At 37.1% G+C, this 24,310-nt stretch overlaps 1 protein-coding gene across 2 annotated transcripts in view; it reads right to left on the reverse strand.

Annotated features, from left to right (window-relative positions):
- The window catches only part of LOC149571176 (6-phosphogluconate dehydrogenase family protein), a 134,393-nt gene that overhangs the window by 18,533 nt on the left and 91,550 nt on the right, over nucleotides 1-24,310 (reverse strand). For both annotated transcript variants that reach the window (XR_016359773.1, XM_089812744.1), the window contains one exon: nucleotides 13,859-13,938. Coding sequence is in view for 1 of the 2 variants with exons in the window: in XM_089812744.1 (XP_089668870.1) it covers nucleotides 13,859-13,938 (80 nt within the window). In the remaining variant the exon portion in view is untranslated. The remainder of the gene's footprint in view (nucleotides 1-13,858; nucleotides 13,939-24,310) is intronic.

A 24,310-nucleotide genomic window follows, 5' to 3' on the forward strand; every position in this document is an offset into this window, starting at 1 on the left:
TGGAGGCAGTTACAAGAGCAGTTGGTTTGCACACCGAGTCGTGGTACAATGGGAAGTTGAGGAAACTACAAAGTCAAAGGGTACACCTTATGAAAAAATGAAACCAAAGGAGGGTCCAGCGGAGTTAGTCGGACAAAAGGGTGAAGGAAGTAGCCGGCCGCAAGGAACATTTAGAAGCAAGAAGAGAGGTTTGGAGGTTGAAAAGGGTAAAGAACATCAGGAACCTCCAACAAAGAGACGAAATGCAACGCCATCAAGGGAGAGCATAATTGAGGTTAGAAGCCAAGAAGATAATACAAGTGGACAAGGGGCCGCGGTAGAGGTAAGCTCTGATTCAAAATCAAGTGGTTATAGTGACAGCACCGAGTACTCTCCTCTCTCAGAGAATCAATGTGGAGATGACATGGCAGTTACTAGTAAAAAAGAAGATGGGCCCATTGATATTAAAGAAATAAGCCAGGTGCTCGAGGCCATTGGTGATGACCGGCTAATCGAACCAAATCCAGATTTGGGGAGATGCACTGCACCACTATGGTTAAGGCAAATGCTTATGCCGAGAGGCGAGGTAGTGACTGTCCGAACAGTTGAAGATATCCAAGGATAAGTAGAAAAGGGTGATCGCGAGAACCAAAAACAAATTGCAAAAACGGTAGCAAAGGTAATCAGGAGCAACAATGATGCATACCGAAAGGTTCAGATTGTTATACCAACGGTTAACAAGGCATTGGATGAAATTGTAGCTCATGAATATGAGATAGTTCAGCATAACTTGGGAAGAATCACGAATGACATGGAATGTGAGGAGATCCAGGAAGGCAAACGAAAGGATCATAAAGTTGGAGGCTGAGAACAAGTATTGGAGAGATTGCCAGCCTATCCAACAGTTGCACTAGGCAGCCCTTCCTCAAGATAGCGGGAGCAACACAGAAGAGATATCGGCTCAGTTGGGTGAAGTCAAGGATTGGATCCATGATAAATCCAAGATGGACGAAATTTCTTGCCTTCCTTTATCTCAACATTCAAGTCATTAGTGGCTATTAGAGACAAATTCAGAATATTTGAAGGTGAATGGAAAGATTTCCTTCCAGTCAAGGAGTTAGCCATTCCCAGGCTACAGGCATTCATCGAGCTACCATAGAAATATTTGGAAAGAGCCAAGTTGATAGATGGAGGATTGAGTACGGTGGAGTCTTGGTTTGTTGCCTTGACTGTCAGATTGAGAATACTTGAAGAGGTATAGAGCGAAGTCGCACAACACAACCCAAGTGTTGACACTTCCATTTCAACCATGATGAGCGATGTTGGGGCTGTGCTTGATTTTGAAGATATCAAAGAGGAGAACATCAATGAGACAAAATTTGGATCGAGATTGGATGAGTTGGGGAAGGTTGCCATCAAGAAGAAACATTTGGGCACCCTCACCTCCCTCAATGCCTTTATCAGATACACGAAAGTATATGAGAAGGATCATGAGAAAACACTGCAAGCAACGAGCAACATGATGAATTCAGTTGAGCTCAAGATGAAACATACACCTTGCCCTCCCATGAAGGAAGTCAACAACAAGCTAGCCAAGTTCATCACTTTGGTTAAAAAAATGAAAGAAAAGGGTAGAACTATATTAGAAGATCATTTGATGTAAGCCCAAGTGGCAAATTCTCCTTCTTCTTGGGTAGGATAGGTGTCTGATTCTAATTGGCTACCATTTTGGTTTCTTCTCATTGGTTGCCACTTTTCCTTTTTTCATTGGTCCATTGATGAGGTGGTGTCTTCTCATTGGCCGATGGGGTGGCAACCCTAATTAGGGTTTCTAGGATCCAATCTGGATCGTCAGTTTTGCCTCTTTATCCCTACCGTCAGTTGTAAATTTTGGCCTCTATATAAGGCCATTCGCTCTCATTTGTAAAGGGTAGAAGAAAATTGTTGCTAAGATAATGCCAAAATAAATTTTCTTTCTCATTGTTGTGACTTGCACGGTGATTAAGAACTTTTGGTGTTGTTGCATGGTTTCTAATTCCAATAGTTAGAATAAGATTTTCTTTGGAGTTGTTAAAATAGATTTCATTTCAAATTGTTAAGTAGAGAGAAAAGTAGATGGATAATTGCATGGTAGTATTAGTGGATGTTTGATAGGGATCTATAACTAGGCCACTAGCATCCTAGCGGCTTGTTGGGAAGCCTTGTGTGGTAAACTAGTTACTTTCCTTTGAATCATTGAATCTATGGAGGTAGAGCCGCTGGCTAGCTTTCATCAAATTCGATCCCCGTCCATTCGCTAATCTTTCCATTCATAGGAGTAAGAGTAGAATAGCTAGTAGTTGAGTAGTCGAATTTCATTCTAGAAAGTTAGGAAGGTAGAAGTCATTAGAAGCATTATTGCCTCCTCCTCGTGCAATCAACATTATCTAGCACTACACCCACCATCACCATCACCATCTCCATCAACATCATCTGGAACTCATACAAACCATCGTCACAACCATCCCACCAAAAGTCCAAGTTGTCCTCAAACATATAGTGTAAGGCTGCCTATGTGGTTACCAACAAATCACATCAATATACTGAGTTAGTATCCACAGATGTAAGGAACATTGGAGTTGTTCTCGTGTCTTCATGAGTATTAACTTTTCAAGAGAGGAATTGAGTGTTTGATATCTTGTATCAAGTGTTCAATTGCTATATGTTATGTAGTGGTACAAACTGACATCAACAGAACTGCTTTCCCAATACTCTGTCTCTGAACTGCTCTTTGTAAATCAGGTACAACTTTCATGCGTCTTCGGCTTAGACTTTGTGCACTTGACCACATCATCAAGACACTATGCCGAACATGTCCATAACTACGCACGACTAGACAATCAAACCATTGTTCATACCATCAAGATCTCTGTCTGCTACTCAGCCAGTCTTTATAGAAACAATGCTACATTGCCACCAATGTAAAACACAGTCATGAATGCAACATATCAATACTCTCCAGTGCTCAGGATACTCCGACAATGTAGTATCATCAACGCTCATGCTAACATTTACGTGTACCTTGAACATCAGCTTTTAAATGAGAATAATCATTGAAGTACACCTTACCTGCATCATATTCTTCATATTCAGAAATCCAATTTTTATTAGAGGTCATATGAAAAGATGCACTAGAGTCAATTAATTAAGCATCATTACTTGCATGAGAAATCAAAGCCGCAATGAATACATCACCATCTCCTTCTCAAATGTAAAATTAGAATCAAATTTCTTCTTTTTTCCCCTTTCCCAACCCTTATGGATGTGTCCAAGCTTACCACAATTCCCACAAATCACTTTGGACTTTCTAGGAGATTTGGATCTCCCCTTGGATTTGAATCTTTTCTTTCTTCTGCTTTTTTCCTTAGATCTTCCATAAACAATTAGGGCCTCTTTGGCATTGATGGATCCCTTCTCATCTCTTAGAAAGAAAAGAACCCACCACATCTTCAGTCTTCAAAATAACAGAAATATTAGTGACGACCATAACAAGAAATTCCTATGAATCGAGCAAAGAACAAAGCAAAATTTGACATTTCTCCCCCTCATCCATCTTGACATCAACAGATCCCAACTGGCCACCAACACATTGAATGCTTCCACGTGGTTTGTAATTCATGAAGAGAACACAAATATATTGAGAGGGTGGGGGGAGGTGGTTAATTAGTATATTAACAAATTTGTCAATTTAAACTTTTATCCAAACAATTGCTTTAATAGTTATGCACTTGAACACAATAACACAAAAATTTACATGGAAACCCAAAGCAGGAAAAACCATGGCAAAATATTTGTTTTTATATATCTTTGATCTTTTTACAAAATTGTAGGCTCCAACCTTGTTTTTATGAGCACCAACCCACTGGAAGCTACAACTCCCATAGTTCGTAGGCTTCAACCCACTGGAAGCATCTACTCCCCCTTCTGATGTTAAATCTGAAACTCCATCTCTGTCTTCGTTGGTTTTATGGTTTTACAACTGATGATGGAACAGTGTAATTTTTTTTGTCTTTGAAGTCAGTCAATCCTTCTTCAATTGATATATAATTTTGGACTCCTCACCCTTCTTTACAAACTCTGATTAAATATGTATCAGATTGGGAATATCTGAATATATATTTATTTCTGCTCCTCTCTGCCAAGCTGCTTACTTTTTTTTTTTAATTCATTTTCTTTCAATAAGTCACGTCTTTTGCAAACTATTTATTAATTTATCTTTTAAAATAAATTGTCGGCTCTGCCATTTCAAGTAATGGCCTTGATGATAGCAATGCTTTGTTGCAGTTCCTAGTGTTTTTTTTTTTTGAGTACATAATCTCTGAAGACTCAGATGGCTTGGAATTTCCTCAATAATTGATACTTCCCATCTTGCACATTCTTGATGGTTCTTCCAAAGAGGATTCAAGGATATCGTTGCCATACTCCTCCAACGTCACTGCAAAGTAACATGGAAGTCTTGTATCCCTGCTGCGTATAGAAAAGTCTTGAATCTTCTATGATACCTGTATGACTTGGTCCTTCAAACATATTACTGATGTTTCAATTATCATTGCATTACTTCTATCGGATTCCATCATCATCTTCAGATTCTTATCATAGATATGATGTACCTAGTTTGTGTTAAGAGGGTTAAGTCAATACATATGAGGGATCTCTGCCATACCTGGTTTTGTCGTCAATCACTGAGTGATATTCAAACTATGAACAATATCTGCTGCTTCTTCTGTATATACCTCGCTTCATCCGCACTCTCAGATGGCAGTTGACTTGAAGGTTTGGCATCTATACTCTTAATTCCTTTTGTAATCATTGATGAATTCTTTTTCCGTATTTTTCATGAGTTTGTGTGGGTGTGTTCTGTTGGCGCTCAAAATTGCAGCCCTGATTTTGAGCACTGTTGAGACTTTAAGCCCCTATGAATGCTTTTCATGCTTGTGTACCCGGATGTGGAAATAAGGCCTAAATGGTGTTTTATGTTTTTAACACCCTTCATTTAGCCTGCACATATGTTTCGTAATGTTAAATTGAGTTGACTTGAAGGTTTGGCATCTATACTCTTAATTCCTTTTGTAATCATTGATGAATTCTTTTTCCGTATTTTTCATGAGTTTGTGTGGGTGTGTTCTGTTGGCGCTCAAAATTGCAGCCCTGATTTTGAGCACTGTTGAGACTTTAAGCCCCTATGAATGCTTTTCATGCTTGTGTACCCGGATGTGGAAATAAGGCCTAAATGGTGTTTTATGTTTTTAACACCCTTCATTTAGCCTGCACATATGTTTCGTAATGTTAAATTGATATCCCGAGCCATTCATTAAAGTTCCTTTTTGAGTGGTTCTCAGTTCTGCATTTCCTGCTTGAGTGTCAAACAGCAACATAGAGCCATGTTTGCATTTGAATATCTTTTACCCGGTTATGTTTCATGATTCGCCACTTTGAGGATATTTAGTATGCATATCAGAGAACCTATGTTTCAAGTTTCAAGATATTTCAAATCTATTTGACTAGGTTGCGAACCCCTTAAAGTTGATCAGTTATCTCTGCTATAAATTTGCATTCTGTTCATAATTCCGGGTAGCCCTGTTTGATGGACTATAACTTTTGACCAGTTGACCCAAGTGAAAAAATTCCTTTCTGCATCATATTCTAGGGGTCAAAGATTTGCTACGTTCTAGATTTGAAGTCATGATGAATTCGTTTGAGTAGTTTTCAAACGCGATTCCATTTGCAATTTATAAAGTTTCACTGGTAATCAAAAGTACAGATTGATTGGGAGCCCTGTTTGAGGTGTCATATCTTTGTATCTGTGATTGGTAAGACCAGATGGTTTGTTCCCTTGTATTCCACTCTGAAAATACTACGAGTGTGTCAGTTCTCAAGCCTTGACAAATCTGTCTTCACACTTTACTAGGGTCATTCCATTCGTAAAAAATGATATTTTACTGGTATCCACTGTCCTGCAAATCCAAGTAGCCAACTTTACACCCTTGCCAAATTCGTCCCATGATTCGTCATGAGCCCAAATCACAGATTTATATTCCCCTCGTGGCAATCTACCAGTGTCCCAATTTTCAGATCCCCAAGTGCCCATTTGTCCAGTTTTCTAGGCTGAAACCAAACGCAATTTTATGCTTTCTAACATGTTATTCTGCAGATAATTTTTAAATAGGCAACTTTAGAGGTTGATATCTTTTGACCCCGATGTCGTCATGAGACGAGATCTGACAAGCCTGTTGAACGTGCTAGAAAGATGATATATCCAAAGTTTCGGGGTTTGATCAAATGTCTGAATCAATTTTTAGGACCAGCCTACAGGCCCTATCATCAGAAAGTCTTAGTTTGCAAAGAGTAGGATAATGTGTTTTCAATGATCAATCAGTGATCATTTTGGTTTCCAGTAAGTTCAAAATGGTCATCAGATCAATTTGTCATGTCAGTTGTCCAGCAACGAAATTTTTAGCCGGACCCACTTTGGGGCCCGGCTGATTCCATCAGAAGCTACAGTATGCTATGGGCTTTTTCATTAAAATCAAGTCACTTGGATTTAAGAGGGGTGGAGTATATTTAAAAAAAAATCAACATGGTTGTTAGCACAAGCTGCAACATTAGAGCCTTGTGGGGAGTTGCCTCACATTTGGAGATTTGAAATCATGTTGGAGGCTCTTGGCAACAGGGAGCAAAGCTTAAACAACAGACATGGCATGAAGTTCCAAACTAATGATTGCAGGGATGCCAATAAAATGTATTGAGATGCATGATATGGTAGGGGCATTCATGTTTTTTGAAGAAAGGAGGATGGTCTTTAAAACTCAGCCCATGAGAATTCCTTCCAACCAGTGTCATGAGATCAAGGCTCTAAGATGAAGTGCTATGCGCTGAATTTTAACGTGAATACACTAGTTGCCCATATGTAAAGAACGCTGGCATGTGAAGAATATGTTAAGCCAAGTCCACGCAGGATAAAATGAAGGACTCTACAGAGGAAGGCGACCCATGGACAGACTTGCTTGGCGTTGGAAAAGTATATGTATATGTCATTATCGTTAATGGCAATTTTCATACGATGGAAGGGTTTTTGAAAGCAATCAATCGCTTTTTCTACTGCTTTAAAGGCGTCTGATTCTCATTGAACTCCTCCTCCTTCCAAACCTAATCATCGTTTTTATGTGATAAACAATAGAGGACGACATCCATTCTAACGTGAAATCATAGACTGAGGAAATGTCCAAGAAAAAGGTAGGATGATTGAAAGTTTCACTCCATAAATGGAGTTATCTGCAACAGGCACCATACAGCTAAGATGAAGCTGTTCTTCCAAGGAGTAAAGCCTGCAACCAAAAATTGCCCAGTGCAGTATAAAGCATAGCAACAGTCAACGCATAAATCAGAGGAATATGGCTACTTAAAGAGAACAAGGGCAGAGCCCCACGACCAGCATCAAGGAAGAAAACCAACCACGCAATGGAACAAGAGACGTGGCATTGAATGGCAGTTCAGCCGCTGCAGACCATCGATTAAAAAGGCACGCATTATTGAAGCGTTCTGCAGTCAAAGTGCAGGGAGAAAATGGCTTTAATACCATTATCCCACATGGGTTGCGGGGTAAAGTTTTTATCCTTTTAAATACATTTCCACTCAATGGGTACTATGTCTTAAAGACATTACTTGCTTTAAGAGAGAAGGCTGTTACTTAAGCGTTGGGGGCCACGTAGGTGATGGGGATGACGTCAGCCAAAGGTGCTAAAGCATAATTTAAACGGAAATGCATTAATGCTGATATGGCAAAGGTGTGCAGGATTGCGACACGTGTATTGATCTTGCAGTCATCGTTTCCTCGCCATGTGAAGATGCTCGCTAGTTATCTATAGCGAGATAGCGAGGCTGATGTGGCAACAGGTCTAGGAGATGATGACGTGGCACGAATTTCAAGGCAGATGATGATTTGGTGCAAAAATCTCAGAGTTCACTAGATGTTGACACGTGGACGATCCGACGATCGTCGCTATGGCGCTATAGGAAATATGCACAAAGATTACCATAGCGACATGGTGAGGGTGGTTATGGTGGCGACATGTGGCAGGAAAGGATAGAGCCTGAGCTAATCAGTGAGTGACACGTGTCACTTGGTCAACAGAGGTTTGACCCGAATGGAGTTCATAAAGGAAATAATTAAAATGGGTTTAAAGTGAATTTTAAAGTTTTTTCTCAATGGGTTTGCACGTCAGTTTTTAAAATCAAATAAGGCTTTAATTCTAATGTTAAGACATTAGATTATTTTAAAAAAATTTGGATTTTAAAATTAAAAGATGTGCAGACATGAGTTTCTAAGCGGAGGAGTCATTTTCAAAATGATTTTCAGGAGGTTTCCGAGAGGCCAAATAGGCGATGTTATATATCGCCGGAATCGGGAGAAGACAAACTTTCCGATTTTGGAGTTGGTTTTTGCACAGGTATCAGTCAGTTTGAGCTACACGAGGTTTTATATCAGACACCTGAATTGCAACCATATTCAGACCAGGAAGTTCAGTTTTGATTTTTTGTCAAGATAATGACCTGAATATCAGTAGAAGGCAATGGAAATGCAGTTAGGCTCGAATTTGTTCAAATTTACTCAATAAAAACTCATTTTCACTAGCATTTTCATGGGGCAATCAGATATTTTGGTGATTCAAAAAAGCTTTCATCATTAAGCAGAGATATTTTGCAAATCAGTTGCAGATAATGATGAGACAAAATCAAATTAGATGGGATGAAAGAAGAAAGAGGTTACTCAGTTGCACAGGATTGAATTTCAAGTGGACACTTGTCAAGTAAAGATCAGATCCGGGATTTCTTTCTTGTCTATATCTTTCTTTCTCTGATACTTTGTAAGAGTTCCAGTTTTTGGAGAAAAACCAGTCACTACTGAGATACCAGATTTTGGATCCAATTTTGATATGTTCCCATACTGTGATACCACTTTTTTCTTCAGCAATTTCTCTCATGTGAACAGCAGTAGGAAGATAAATACAGATAGTTCAGATCTGTTAGGTTGTTTCATGTCTTTCATTTCATGCATATGATTGTATATTTTCAAGGAAATAATGCAAAGAGTAGCAGATAATTAAGTTTCAGTTGAATCTTGTCTCCATTCTCATTGAATTTCAATGTTTTACGATCTCTGAACAAAGAGTTTAGGTTGTAGTTGCAGTCCCCTAAGACTATATGTTGTTTCATTGTTGCTGATAGTTCAAGGAATTGTGTAAATGCTTCATAGAGATCAATAGGGTTGCAGATTTATTGAGGAGGATATCAGGTAAGAACGAGATTTTAAACTGAACATAGATGTCTATTTACAAGTTAAATAGATAGATCTATATCTGAGGATACACACATGTCTCAGATATTCATGTGTATGTTTGTGATCCATGAATTTGCCCAATGGACTAGGCACTGATCAGCTACAGGGTCATTACTTTCTCACTGCTGCATATCTGAGAGTTGTTGAAATCAACATTTTTAATCAAATGAATTTCCCTTTCATGTTGAAGAGCTATAAACAGAATGCCCTCACTCAGCTTATGAATTTCATTGTTTTGCATTTAGCTACTGCAGATATATGTCATTTCATAAGTTATTAGGAGAAATAAGGGTTTCTATCTGCTTTGTATTAAATTCAGTGTATGCTTTGACAACTGGTACCATATAAGGAATCTAGAGGTTCACCCGCCTAGGTTTTGCAGAGCCTGAAGAAGAAGAAGGGTCATAGCCTTATAGTTGGCCTGGTGTCTGAATGGATGTGTTGATAATGGGAGTTAGCTGTCCCTAGATACATTTTGTTCTCATCAGGGTAATTGGAAATGGGTAACATTTTCAAACACCAACATGTTCTACAATATACTATTTATACTGATTAATAAACTTATTCCTTCATTTTTTTCATTATCGGTGCTGCCATAAAAATAACCTCCAACACTATCCCAGCAAACAAATTCTGTATACAAGTCTTCAAATACCTCTGTTATAACAGATGGCTCTTGAGAGGTTCATACTGTATTTGGTGGCCTTCTAAACATTTGTCATTGTCCAGATATGTGTTGGCTTGCCCAAAACACTATCACTGCCTGCAGAGAACTTTTCTTGCCTCAGTTTGATATTTTCTTTCATTTTAGTAATCATCTACAATGTCTGAATGAAACTGTGTCTGAAGTTGCCTTATAAAGATCACCATTCATATGCAATCAATATTACTTCCTTATATCATGCACCGCTACCTTAATACTATGTCAAAAGGTTCGCCGAATTTTCGGCTTTAGGTTCGAAATTCGGCGAACCTAGAAAGAATTTTAAAAATTCGTTTAAATTCGGGTTGAGTTCGTCCAACACAAAATAAAACTTCTGGTTTGGCTTTAGTTAACAGGAATACAGATCGATTTTGCTTCTTCGTTTGGTTTGAGCTCTGTCACCATTGTTTTTGTTTATTCTTTACCTAGACTTCTAACGCCACTGTTGTCGTCTCTTCTCCGCCTAGACTTTTGGCGCCACCATTGTCATCTATGCAGTGGGGAAAGAATGTAGCGCATGGTGCAACTGTGTGATCGCTTCCATCTGGCCGCAAACACAGTTTTCTCTTGCCTGATCGAGCTTTTCTATCGCCACGCAAAGAATATTAGGTTTTCATTTTGTTTTTAGATTTTTAAGATACATTTAATATTAGAAGGTTTAAGTTTATTTATTATTATAACATTTATCTTTATTAATATTGATGGTAATATTAATAGTTAGTATATAACTTATTTATTATTATAATAATGTGTCAATGAATTTAAAACTTTATTATTTTTAATATTTTTCATTTTGTTTTGTAAAGTTAAAATAAAAAACTAATTTATTTCTTTTGTATGTTTTAGTTAATATAATTGGTGATTTTATTTTGTTTTTAAAGTTTAATGTTTTATAAATAAAATATAGTATTATTTTAACATGTGAGAGTCAATAAAAGAAAATAATGATATATATATATTAGGCAAATTTAATGTCGAATTTTTTTTCGAATTTTTATCCTTGTCGAACTTCATCCGAATTTCATAGTTGTCGAACTCGAACTCGAACTCGAACCTTGTGACTTAGCCTTAATAGATAATGCTTCTATCTTTTCCTTATCGGGCTTTTATACAAAGGTTTTAACATAAACATTACATGTTTGTTTGAACATTATCATTGCTGTTGGACAGTTCTTATTGCTGTATCCAAGTATTGTGAACGTGTCTTCTTCTCAAACTTTCTGTGAGCTGCCATTAGTTCATTATAACTTACCGTTATGCAATTACCTGAAGATGTTCAATTCTGAATTGAACACATGACTAAAACAGATCTCTGACTCTTTCAATTACAATCCTTAGTTCCACTTTTCTCTTCATAACTATATTATTCTCTTTAATATTTATTGTATAGATTTCATATATATTTTATTCGATATATAATGCATCTATAATTATATCAATCTCCCTTTTTGTCTTTGCACCTTTGTAATGTTTATAATCATTTTTTATGACCTTGTGTATCAGATACTTGAATTCTCTTTGACATCAATGACAATCATTCATCAATTCATCCACCCACTTCCATCCTCAAATAATACATTTTCTTTGTCAAAAAAATCTTATTCACTGAAGAATTGGCTTGATACATCTTACAATTGTGATATTATTATCAGGATTCAACTCTGTAGTTTTTTGAGTCAAACTCATTGACCCATGTTTCATGAGTAGCGGTTCACATGAACCCCACTCTCATGAGAATGAATGGAACACTTAACACTCATTGCATCTAGGTGATGCTCATAGAGGTGAAGCACTGAAACTTCATGGGAGGTTACCCATCCCAGTACTACTCCAGCTTGAGTGAACTTAACTACGGAGTTTACTCCATAGTTAAACCCACTCTTCTTGCTACCCCATTTGCAAAAACTTCAACGAATGTTGTGCCTTATAAACCGTTAGCTCATCAAGCTCATCAAGTGACTAGTAGGAGATATTTTCCATAGCAAATCAAATTGAGATATTGTTATTAGGATTCAGCTGTGTATTTTTTTTAGTCAAACACATTGACCCATGTTTCATGAGTAGTGGCTCACACGAACCCATCTCTCATGAGAATGAATGGAACATTAACACTAATTGCATGCTCCATTCATTCTCATGAGAGACGGGTTCATGTGAACCGCTACTCATGAAACAAAGTATTGCATTTTACACAAAAAACTACACAATTGAATCTTGTTAAGTAATTAGTAAATAGTCAGTAGACTTGTTAAGAAATAAGATGTACCAAAAGTCATGAAAGTTAGTATTCCTAACCAACCCAAGTTCTATATGTAAGGGTCGTCCAAAACAATGAAGGATATGTTGGTATTGTTGGTAATGTACTACTTTGCTACAATCAATAAAGTAACATTCCGCCATTGTTGTGTATTTTCTATGATATTGATATTTATTTAGAGAAGCCAACAAACAAATTCAATTTAAGTCTTGGAAACACTACATGATAAGAAATGCATAACTGAAAATCCAACACTCAACTTACTGGAGTTTTTATTGATGAAATCAAAAGCAAATACAAATGAAACCAATGCCAATAATGAAGATACAGATTTAAACGTGAAGAATGCTCATTCACTCCCAATAATAACAAGAAACTACTCAAATCAAGCATACAACGCTGAATTTCTGATCTTCTATTCAACACAAACCCCAGCTGCCATATTTCAGCATAAACACTATAGATATGTTCCTGCAAAGTGATCCAATGATGCCCTAATGGAAACCCTGTATAGATTTCCCAATGGTGAATTGTATTTCCATCCAATTCACAATTCTCTATAGGAGCTTTCATTCCTAGAAGGTTGATTTGTTAATGAAATCCCTCCTCACAGCTCCAATTAAATTTGTTGCTGTGAAAGTGAATGTTGGAATAATAAAATGGTGCATCTAAAAGTTACTTTATGCCTCCTCCAAGGCCCATGCCCTTATTGGTTTCTCCACTTTTATATTTACTCAAAGTTTAATTAAAATAATGTCTCCTTAAGATGACTGTTGGAAAATGGGCTCATAATGCTTTTCATAATTTATTTTTTATTCACATGATAATACCACTCAATGGCCCCCTTATTTAGACAACATTATCTTAGTAGGACATGGGGTCTTTTAGTAGTTTATTATAAAGTGACATTATTAATCAGTTTACTTATTTTATTTTATTAAATATTAAGATAAACACTTTAATACTTAAATTTTATTCAAATTTCAAACCCCATCACCTGACCATCCCAAACTGAAAACTAGTGATGCACATGTCATCCTGGTAATGTCTAAATACAGCAGGCAAAAACTAAAAATTAGGAATCTTGACTGAAAAATAAGAACTACAACCAAGACTCCAAAATGATCTCTAAGGTCTCTTGATGTATTCCAGTGACTTCTCAGTCAATTTTTTGAAAATGGGGGTCCCTCCTAAAAAATAGGAAACTGTCAAAAATGGCTTATAAGACTCCCTACTAAACCCCAGAAGCCCTGGTTGGGTCCCCTAACCACTCTTCTGACCTACAGGAACTCTTGATTATAGGCCAGCCTTTGTTGTAGTCTGAACTGCCTAAGGAAGGGACATTACAGGAGTATTCAATGAGTCAAGTTACTTTTAAGTTTTGCCTTAAAACCTAATGGTCATCTGATTGAATCATTTTGAATGCTAGATAAAAGTACAGCTCAAATATATTAGAGAATCACTGAGATCTGTCATGTTTCCATACATACAAACAAGCACAACTTATGTGTTTAACTATATTAATAAATATACAAGAACTTACATATCATGCAATTGGGTTGCCAAGGGGGAATCTATTCCAACTTCTTTGGCTGCAACCAATGCAAGTCCCAAGTCTTTGGCCTGCATGAACATCACTTAAACCATTACTCTATTCTCGTATGAACATAATCTAGTAAAAACTTTAAGCTGTAGCTATAATTGGAACTTGGGGAAATGCTATGCAAGTACAAGAAATGTCAGCACATGCAATTATAACTATCACTACTTAAACTAGATTGTAATGCTAACTGCAAGAGCAACTACGTATAATGAAATCAATGACATATTACTTGAACAAAGGGATACCAATTTCCATAATAATATGTAGAAAGTTACATAAGTGAATGTAACTTGGGCCTTAACAAAAATATTAAGGATACAAGGCCAAGTTCACAACTGAACTATACTGTAAACAAGTGCATAAATGGTAAATATCAATGACTAGGAGACCGATAACTATTCTCCCTATTCACAAGACAGTTTTCATTGCCTGAATTCATGGTACAAAAATATCAGCTATAGGATTTCTGGCCCCATCACAAAACTTCACCTTACGTGGAATAACTCACCAATATAGAATACAAAATTATTTAACAAAAAGACAATCAACTGGACTGTAGTTTTCCAAGTTGTTCTACCACCAGATTAAATGTTCTTATGTGTCAAAAACTAAGTTCCTACAAGCAATTCCTTTGAAAAATATTCCTTTCCACGAGACAATAAAATTTGATAGATTTGCTTGATGAGTGTGTTTCGCTTCATACAGTGGCTAGGAAAATTAAACTTTACTTATCTGCACAAGTCACCTCAATCTTGATCAGTATGGAAAGTATATTTTTCAGCATATATTCCTTCCCTCAAGCAATAGGTATTAAGGTTTTCTTTATTTTTGCTCCAACAAATTTACAGCTTGACTCACATTCCGTGTGGAGGATAAATGGTAATGTTGTAATGCCCCTTGTAACTAGGTTGGGAAAATTCAACAATCTCCTGGCTAATGAACCTGCAAATATACTAGTGTTTACCATACAGGGTAAACGGATACTTACCGCATGTAGTACAGTGAGATATCACACAGAACAAATACTTTATTTATATATGCAATATGTACTCCAAGTATAATGCTTACAATAATGATGTACATATACTTTCCCAAAGGGATGACTCAACCATCACGCACCCTTTCGAATACAATTCTACCGTCAGCTACAATATATAATTTACCGACAACATCATCTCCCCCCAAAAAGTAAAGTACAAAACTCAAATCAAACCAACTAATTACATCAATTTTTTGACACTAGGAAGAGGGATGCATCCCTGGAGTAGTAGCCATTTGTGCTCTAAGCTCATTCAGCTCTACTCGTAGCTTATGCACTTGCGTTGTCCGTACTTTCAATTCTGCTTCAGTTTTTATTTGAATCTCCAGGGCTGATTGCATCATTTCAGCAATCTCTCCAAGCTCTCTCTCTTTCTCCTTTGCCACTCGCTCCTCCGCTACTAACTGTTCCTTCTCTGCTGCCACCTTTTCCAGTTGACTCTGTCAAGCTAATATTTTGCCCTCTCGGATTCCCAAGCTACCTTCTCTATGGCCAGCCTGGTAGCTGACTCCTCCCGAGCCCTCTCCACCGCTACTTGGTCTGCCTAGCTCATCCGAAGTGTTAGGATTAACCTCAGATAGAAATAACAGTTACATGCAAATATAACCAATATCAGAAAATAATAGATCGCACAAAAGAGAACACCAGACACCAAGATTTAACGTGGTTCACCCAATCCTTGGGCTACGTCCACCAACAAGAAGTCCAATATTATTATTATCCAGTGATTACAATCTGCAATCCCTTACAGCTCAATACCGCCACAAGAAGCTACAATGTCACCATTACATTATGAAATCCCTAACCCTAAGCCCTTTTATACAAGCTTTTGTCACTTACAAAATTAAGGCTAGAATAAGTCGTCCAATGGGAAAAATAGCAGCTGATGCCTTTTACAATATAAGGGCATTTTTGGCTGAAAACCCCCACAGGGGCGTTCCCTAGGGCATTGCCCCAAGACCCTATCTTGGGGGCGTTGCCCCCAAACCCTCGTAGAAATAATATGGGGAGAAAATCGCACCGAATAAACCTTCGAGTCTGATTAGGCTCTATATCACAACACGAAGAGTATAATACGCATCCCTATATATTGCCAATTATAGCACTGGTTATATTAAAAAAATATATTAAGTTTTGATTAGTTGCCTATAAAAGGTTGCGATGGTTAGAAAAGAAACTGATATCCTTTGGATATTTATAAATATAAGATGTAAAAGGGACAGAGGAGATGATTGAGATTGCTTCATTTTTGAAATCTATAACTTTTTATCAATATTGTTTGAATCTTCCTGTTTGAGAGAGAAGTTAGAGATCTGAACAAAGCAAAGGAGATTTCAATTTTCTTTGAGTGTTATTTTCAGGAATTGTATGGATCTGATTGTGTTGGGTAGAGAATCAAGAGATTGAGTGTCTTCATCACGATTTGTCTAGCAATAAATCAGTAAGAAATTTTATTTGTTTTAGAGTTGAATCATACATAGCTTGTCCTTTATAGTTGAGTTATTTATTTGTTTCTAATTTATTAATTTGATAAGTGCATTAAATTGTTTACAGCTGTTCAAATTTGATCAATACAAATAGTGTAGGATATCATCTTTTTCTCTTTATTTGTATCTATTATGCCTGTGTGATGGTTAAATCATAATAGACTGATCTAAATAAACTAAAGTGTGACAATTTGTGGCATCAAATTAAATAAGTTATTACCAAATATTATACCAACAATACTGTAAAGTTGTATGTAAGAACTGTATTTTTGACTCTATCACCCAATTAGAATTCAACACTGATCATAAATATTGCTCATAAATTTTGAACCCAATGCTAGCATTTCTCTATTCTTTTCCTTTGGCAATCTGATTTCATTTAGTAATTTGTCTATCTTTTTCATTTCAGCAACACATAATATCTTAAATAAAGTAATTGAAGTTTGAAGATAAATAATTCAAAACGTTTTCCTTGATGCTTGCCAATTGAGGAGTTTATTTGATTGCTGTAATCTGCTATAAATCATCTTGGAATTGAGTTTTGCCATCCGGGATTTTAGGTAAACAAGCCTTGGTCCAGTAGAACCAAAAGCGCAGAGGATTGGATTTAATCCTGTTACGTTGGCCAAAAATCAGTTAGTTACTCAGCATCGAGCAGGCAAGGTTCAAAGGTTTCTAACCAGTGATTTTGATAACCAACAGAAGGAAAGGGGTTCGTACCTATATAGAGCTTTGAATGGTGTCATCCCAATGGACATGTGGTAAGTGGTATTGTAACAATATTCCCTAGGTGTATCCATTTGACCCATGCCCAATGTTGTGCCGAAACATAGTTTCGAAGGTAACCTTCAAGCCGCTTGTTCACAATCTCCGTTTGTCCATCTATCTAAGGGTGGTAACTAGTACTTGGTAACAATTCTGTCCTTGACAGTCAAAACAGTTCTGTCCAAAAGATACTAATAAATCGTCCATCCCGATCACTAACAATGTTTCGAGATAACCCATGTAGATGAAAAACTTCTCTGAAAAATATATTGGCTACCTATGTGGCATAAAAGTCCAAGGGGATGGTGAAGAAATGTGTGTACTTCGTTAGTCTATCAACCACCACAAAAATACAATCGATTCCATTCACCTTGGGAAGTCTAATAATGAAATCCATTGAAATACTTTCCCACTTTTGTTTTGTAATTAGCAAAGGTTGCAGTAACTCAGCAGGTAGAGTATGTTGGGATTTGTTCTGTTGGCAAACCGTACACTCTCTTACATACTGCAATACGTCTCCTTTAAGATCTTTCCATGAAAACCTCTCCTTGAGACATCTGCAAATTTTCAAGAAGCCCGGGTGTCCTACCAAGGGTGAGTCGTGTACCTCCTTCAAGATTTTCTGCTTCAATTTGGATTCTAGCATTAAAAATATCCGATTCTTATAGTAAATGATGTCATCCACCACTTTGTACCAATCATCCTGGGTGTTGTTGTCCATTAGCTCATAGGCAAATGTGTTTTTGGAATATTCTACCAACAAATGTGCTTTCCAGTCAGCTGAAATCTGGGTTAGTAAGCAGATGGTGGGTTTCCTGGACAAAGCATTTGCAACCACATTGTTCTTTCCTTTCACATATTAAATGTCAAAATCAAAAGCCTAAACCTTGTTTACCCATTTTTGTTGCCTCTTGTTCAAGTCTCGTTGCTCTAGAAAATATCTCAAACTATTGTGATCGGTACGAATGAAAAACTTGACACCCACCAGATACTATCGGAACTTGGTTAGTGCATGTACATAAGCATTTTGTATGTGTAAGCTTCCTGCTTTCATAGGCTATGGGGTATCTATCTTGCATCAATACCGTGCCAATGCCGTCTCCGAATATGTCGCATTCCATAATAAATGGTCAAGTGAAATCAGGTAATGAAAGTATGGGACAAGTGCTCATTGCCTCTTTCAGCTTATCAAAAGTGAGTTGCGCCTTTTCATTCCACTGGAAAGAAGCCTTTCCTGTCAGATTAGTTAAGGGTGCGTTGAGCTAAGAGAATCCTTTAACGAAACTCCAGTAATAACTGCACAATCCGAAAAATCCTCGCAATTCCATGAATGATTTTTGGGAAGGCCAATCAAGGATACCTTGAATCTTCTCCTAATGAACTTGAACTCCATATTTATTGACAACATGCCCCAAGTACAATATTTCTATCATGCCAAATTCACACCTGGATCGCTTGGCGAACAAAGACTGATCCTTCATGATCCTTAGGACTTCATCTAGATGCTTCAGGTGCTCTTCCCATGTCCTACTATAAATAAAAATATCATCAAAAAATACCAATAAGTAATTACGCAATTGTTTGTTGAAAATGTGATTCATGCATGATTGGAATGTAGCAAGTGCATTTGTTAATCCGAACGGCATTACCAGGAACTCATAATGCCCATAGTGACAACTAAAGGCCATATTTTCCATGTCATCTTCCCTCATGCGGATTTGATGGTATAAGGAACGAAGATCTATTTTCAAAAGATAGACTCTGCCATGTAATTCATCCAGCAACTCATCTATCCTTAAAATGGGATATCTATTTTTTTATTGCTTTTTAGTTTAATGCACAGTAGTCCACACACATGCACATCATCCCGTCCTTTTTCACCAATACCACTGATGACGCAAAAGGGCTAGAATTGGGACGGATCCATCCTTTCTCTAGCAGTTCCTAAATCGTCTTTTCAATCTCATCTTTGAATTTCTTGGGATAGCGGTAGAGTGTGGTTATGACCGGTTTGGCTCCTGCTTCCAACTCAATAGTATGTTCAAACCCTCAATGAGCCAGTATGCCAAGAGGAATGTCTATAAAAACTTTATCATAATCACTCAAGATATTTTGGAGATCATCATTCTGGGAAGGTGTCTGTTGCCCTTTTATAGGTTCTGTCGAGACAAAACAGTGTGCAACCCAAGAAAGGTCATCACACCGAAATATTGCCTCCATCTGATGTGCAAAAACTTCCTGCGGATCCTCATTTGTCATTGTGCAGAGACCAACCTTCTTTCCATTGACAAAAAAAGTGAGGTCCATACGTTTGAAGCTTGAGTGTATTCATCAAGTGTCTTCATCCACTGTATGCCCAAAATAACCTCCATGTCATCAAGGTCCACTATGAAGAAATATTTTCTCACCGTGTGATTTGCCATTTACTTAGCTAAGGAATAAGGTGTGTGCAGGGCAAAAGAGTCCCTCTAACAACCTTGACTTGGAAATTCTGCATACATCTCCGTAGGTAGACCTCTTTGCTTCACAAGAGATGAATTTAAGAAGTTTTGAGTGGCCCCACTATCGAGCATCACCATAACCCTTTGTCCTTGAAGGGTTCCCCATATACAAAACACCGTGCACCTTGGGCTACTGGCAAGGGTGATAGTTCCTCCGCGCCATACCAATGTTCCAATTCTTTCCGTACGGTTCAAACTAACCATTTTGGTGTCCTCATGGGGTTGGTTGTCTTCGGAGGGGATATCTTCTTGTTCGTCCTCATCATCAGACACAACTTCAATGTAGTGGATTTTTCCTTTCCCAAGGCATCTGTGCCCAATTTCCCATGGTTCCTTCAGTTGAAACATAGTTTCTTCCTTTGGAGCTCCTGTCTGGTAACTTCATCCAACAAAGGCATTCTCGGTGGAGGTTTGTTATCTTTGTCCCTCAAAAACACCGGTGGTTTGGAATGTGAGAAACTTCGTTGAGATGACGTTGATGACGATGCCATACTCCTTGCCTTCTTAATGGCCTCCAACAAGGTGGTAGGATTGAACCCTTTTACCCAACCCTTTAGCGGTTCTTTCAGTCCGTCCATGAAAAGCACTATCCATCTTTTAGAAATGTTTGTGACCAAAATAGAGAATTTTTGAAATTCTGCAATGTACTGGTCAACTAATCCAGTTTGCCTCAGATGTGCCAAATCTTTGAAATTGAGTTTAGGATCTTTACCGTCAAATCGATCTATCAATCTTTCAATGAATTCCGCATAGGTATTTATTTGATCATGCCCTAGTGTAATGGTATCGTGATGCCACCATTCATGTGCAACTCCCTCCAAGTGTAATGTCGCAAATTTAATTGCTTATTTTGGCATAGGATTAAGCTGGAAGTAAATGTCAACCTTCATTACCCATGCTTGCGCAGATATGGATCCGAATCTGTCAAATGGAGACAAATTTACTATATTGAACTTCCTTCTAAGATCATCGTTAAAATATCCTCCGTTTCCACCTCTCGAATATCTCATCCTTAGATCTACGTAATCTTTGTAGGATATATCTTCCTCCAAATTTGCATTCCTCTAGTTTTCTCTTAGTTGTTCTTGCATTTCTTCAAAGGTCGATTGCTTCCCTCCGTGTGGTGCCTCCGTTCATGGGGGAAAAGATGGCATGGAAGGTTGAGAGGGTGTTGGATGAGGGTTCGCTTTACCCGACATTGACTCCACATTGTGACCATTTTGTTCATCGGATATTTTATTGTCTGCCAACTTCTTGAGAGTTTCTTCCACAAGACACTGAGTATCATTGATCTGTGCCTAATTCTTCGCAAGTTCTCTCTGTAGTGCCACGAATTCAGCAGCTATGGGTTCTGGTTTCGCAACCATTCTATCAACGGAATGGGTTCTTCTTCTCTTCTGGCTATACACTCTCATTCACTATCCACAGGTTGGCAAAATCGAAGCTCTAATACCACTGTAATGTTCAAATGCCCTTCGTCTCCTTTGGAAACGATCTTCTGTCCGTTGGGAAAAACTTCACCCGATGGGGTTATCGCAAAGGTACGGACTGCAAGTATCAGTACAGATATGGGGTGGGTATTGTACAGTTACCAAGGAGGTTAGACGTCGAATGGTTTGCAATGTATGATGAAGCAGGGGAGAGGCCGTATGGTAGTGGTTGTACGGTGTCTAGGGATGATCATACGATATCTAGGAAATGTCGTACTATAATGGTCGTACGGTATGCCAGAATAGTTGTATGTATGATGTAAGGAGGTCATATGTCATGTCCCCATAATTATAAAATTTAATAATAAATTTATAATAGAATAAATAATAATATAATTTATTATTATATAAAATGATAAGGAAAATAATATTATATAAATTATATTGGTCAATATAAACATATCATCTATTATATATGATTATGACATAATTTATATGATGAATAATAATACGATAAAAGAATAAATTAATAATAACATAATATAAAAATGATAAATAAATAGTATGATATAATCAATATAATATAAATATAATAATATTCAAGATCTCATTAGATTAATAAAGAAGATCAATGAAACAAAACAAATATATATATATATAAACATAATTATAAAATATAAATAATCATAGCAACAATATGAGATTAAACTATAGAAATAAATAAATAAAAATCCAAATACATATGAACTTATTGTCATATAATAATATTAAATATGAGGTAAAAGCACAAACTAATTAATATTGGAACTACTAATAGAAATTAATAAATAAAAGAAGATTAAGAAAAGAAGGAGACACGTCCTTTCAAAAGATGTTACCATTTGGTCCGATAAGACATATCATAGATATATCATTAGAATCGAACAGAGGGAAAGGGGCAGCTAGGAGGAAAAGAAAAAATCACATACGGGGAATTAGACTGGAGAGCAATCACACTCAAAAAATATGAGCTATTGATTAAGGTCAAGACCAATCACTGCAGATTATGGGCAGTTAATCAATGCATACAACAAACTTATACTTGGAGAAGTTTTTACCTGGTGTGAAAGTCAGCGGAAGAACTGGAACCAAACTCGTAAGCTAGTCACCCAAGGAAGTATCTAACATGGTCGTCATCCATTTAGATAGAATCATTAAACACAGATTATACAGTCGTCACACAATATTATAAGTGGCCACGAATCGTCTTAAACACAAAGACGAGCATACCAACGGAAATCTCCAGAGTCATCCATCTACGTAGAAGGCAATCAACAAATATACAGTGGCAATTATGAACTGGACGAACATATAGCAGTCAGCTGAATGCTTGATTGACTTAGCACATAATATATCCCTGACACAGTCAAAATCTAGTCCTCACACCATGACAATATACAAATGGAGATTGCAGGGACTTAACAGTCGGTCTACCACTCATGAACATACGATTGGTGCAACTGTCCTCATGATTAGAGGGATACATAGATAAGCCACAATAAGCCTACGTAACATATAAAGAGGAAGAACATAAAACATACCCATTGGCAAGAGATCATATAAAAGTTAGGCTCTCTGCAGTTAGTAGATAAGAAGACAAAATATAGGAGGAAACCCATTTTCAAATGTAACATATTTCACAATTTCATTGACAGACAGTACGTAGAAAGAAAATAGTGCCAGTGATGCATATAAAGCCATCACCAAAAATAAAGAGGAGGATCTAATTACAGTTGCATATTCAGTCAAGATTTAAGACTAATCAGAGATTATGAAAATATATGGTGTTCAACATAAGCAAGAGAATTCTTCGTATTTTAGATATATTTACATTGGGACTTTGTAGAATGGAACACAACTGAAAGTAGAATAATCAGATCACTACATTTTTCACAGACACAAATTTTTGGACACCCAAGTCTATGTGGCAGTAAGAGTGAAGAGAATTGTTATCAACAGAGGGACATTACAGTATCAATGAACTTATTTCAATTGGAGTTACATAACCATTGTCCTGAAATTACCAAGAAATCTAACTGGGGACATTACAGTGGTATCAGAGCAATGATCTTGCCATCCTATAGGGTGAATACAATTACAAACATTTGAAACTAGCGAATACATGTGAAAAGAGGCCTAGAAAAATGATTAGTTAAATGATGAATATAAGCTTATGAATACAAGTGATTATTGTCAAAATAGAGAATCATTGAAGCTCTGAGGAAATTCAACTTTAGTCATACCCTAAGTGTAAATATCAAACAATACATATATGTACATATTTTTATGATTATTAATAGAACTTTAGTATTTAAATTAAATAAAAGGAAAGAGTGGCAATTAAGGGAGAACTGCTAATGACACCCTATTGTTAGCACTTTCCTAAGAGAGCAATAAGGGAGAATAGCTAGGGCACCCTATTGCAGTAGTATGTAGGGAGAACTGCGGTAAGGACACCCTATTGTTCTATAATTAAGGGAGAACCGCTAGGGCACCCTATTGCAGAATTAATTAAGGGAGAATAGCTAAGGCAGCCTAATGCAGTGGTATGTAGGGAGAACCATGGTCAGGACACCCTATTGCTCTGTAATTAAGGGAGAACCGCTAGAGCACCCTATTGAAGGATTAGTTGAGAAAGAACCGTTGAGGGCACCATATTATAGTGATAGTAAGGGAGAATTGCTAGCAGGGCACCCTACTACACTATGATTATGGAAGAACTGCTAAGGCACCCCACTACAGAGAAAATATTATAGAGGCCTTAGGACGAGATAATGTCTCTCCTAAGGATTAAATAGAGAGGGATAATTCTAAAGGAATATCCCTAGTGACTTCGGATGAGATAAAGTCTCTCCTAGGGATCATAGAAATGAGTACTTCCCAAAAGGGTACTCATTGAGGCCTAAAGGAAAGATAAAGTCTTCCTTAAGAATTTTGAAGAAAAGGAAAAAAGCGTATCCATAAGGATTTGGAAGAGATAAAGTCTCTACCCATACTCATGAGGATTACTAATCAAGACTTGTCATGGGTCAAAGAAAGGAAAAGGAAGGATCACGAAGTACACACTAAGATAAGTTTCTTTTTTGTTAAATTTGAACTTAGTAATTTAAATTTCTTTTTTGTTAAATTTG

Source organism: Cupressus sempervirens, chromosome 2 (assembly GCF_028749045.1).
Source record: "Cupressus sempervirens isolate cs-2001-9-10 chromosome 2, ASM2874904v1, whole genome shotgun sequence".
In the NCBI taxonomy this organism is placed as follows: Eukaryota; Viridiplantae; Streptophyta; class Pinopsida; order Cupressales; family Cupressaceae; genus Cupressus; species Cupressus sempervirens.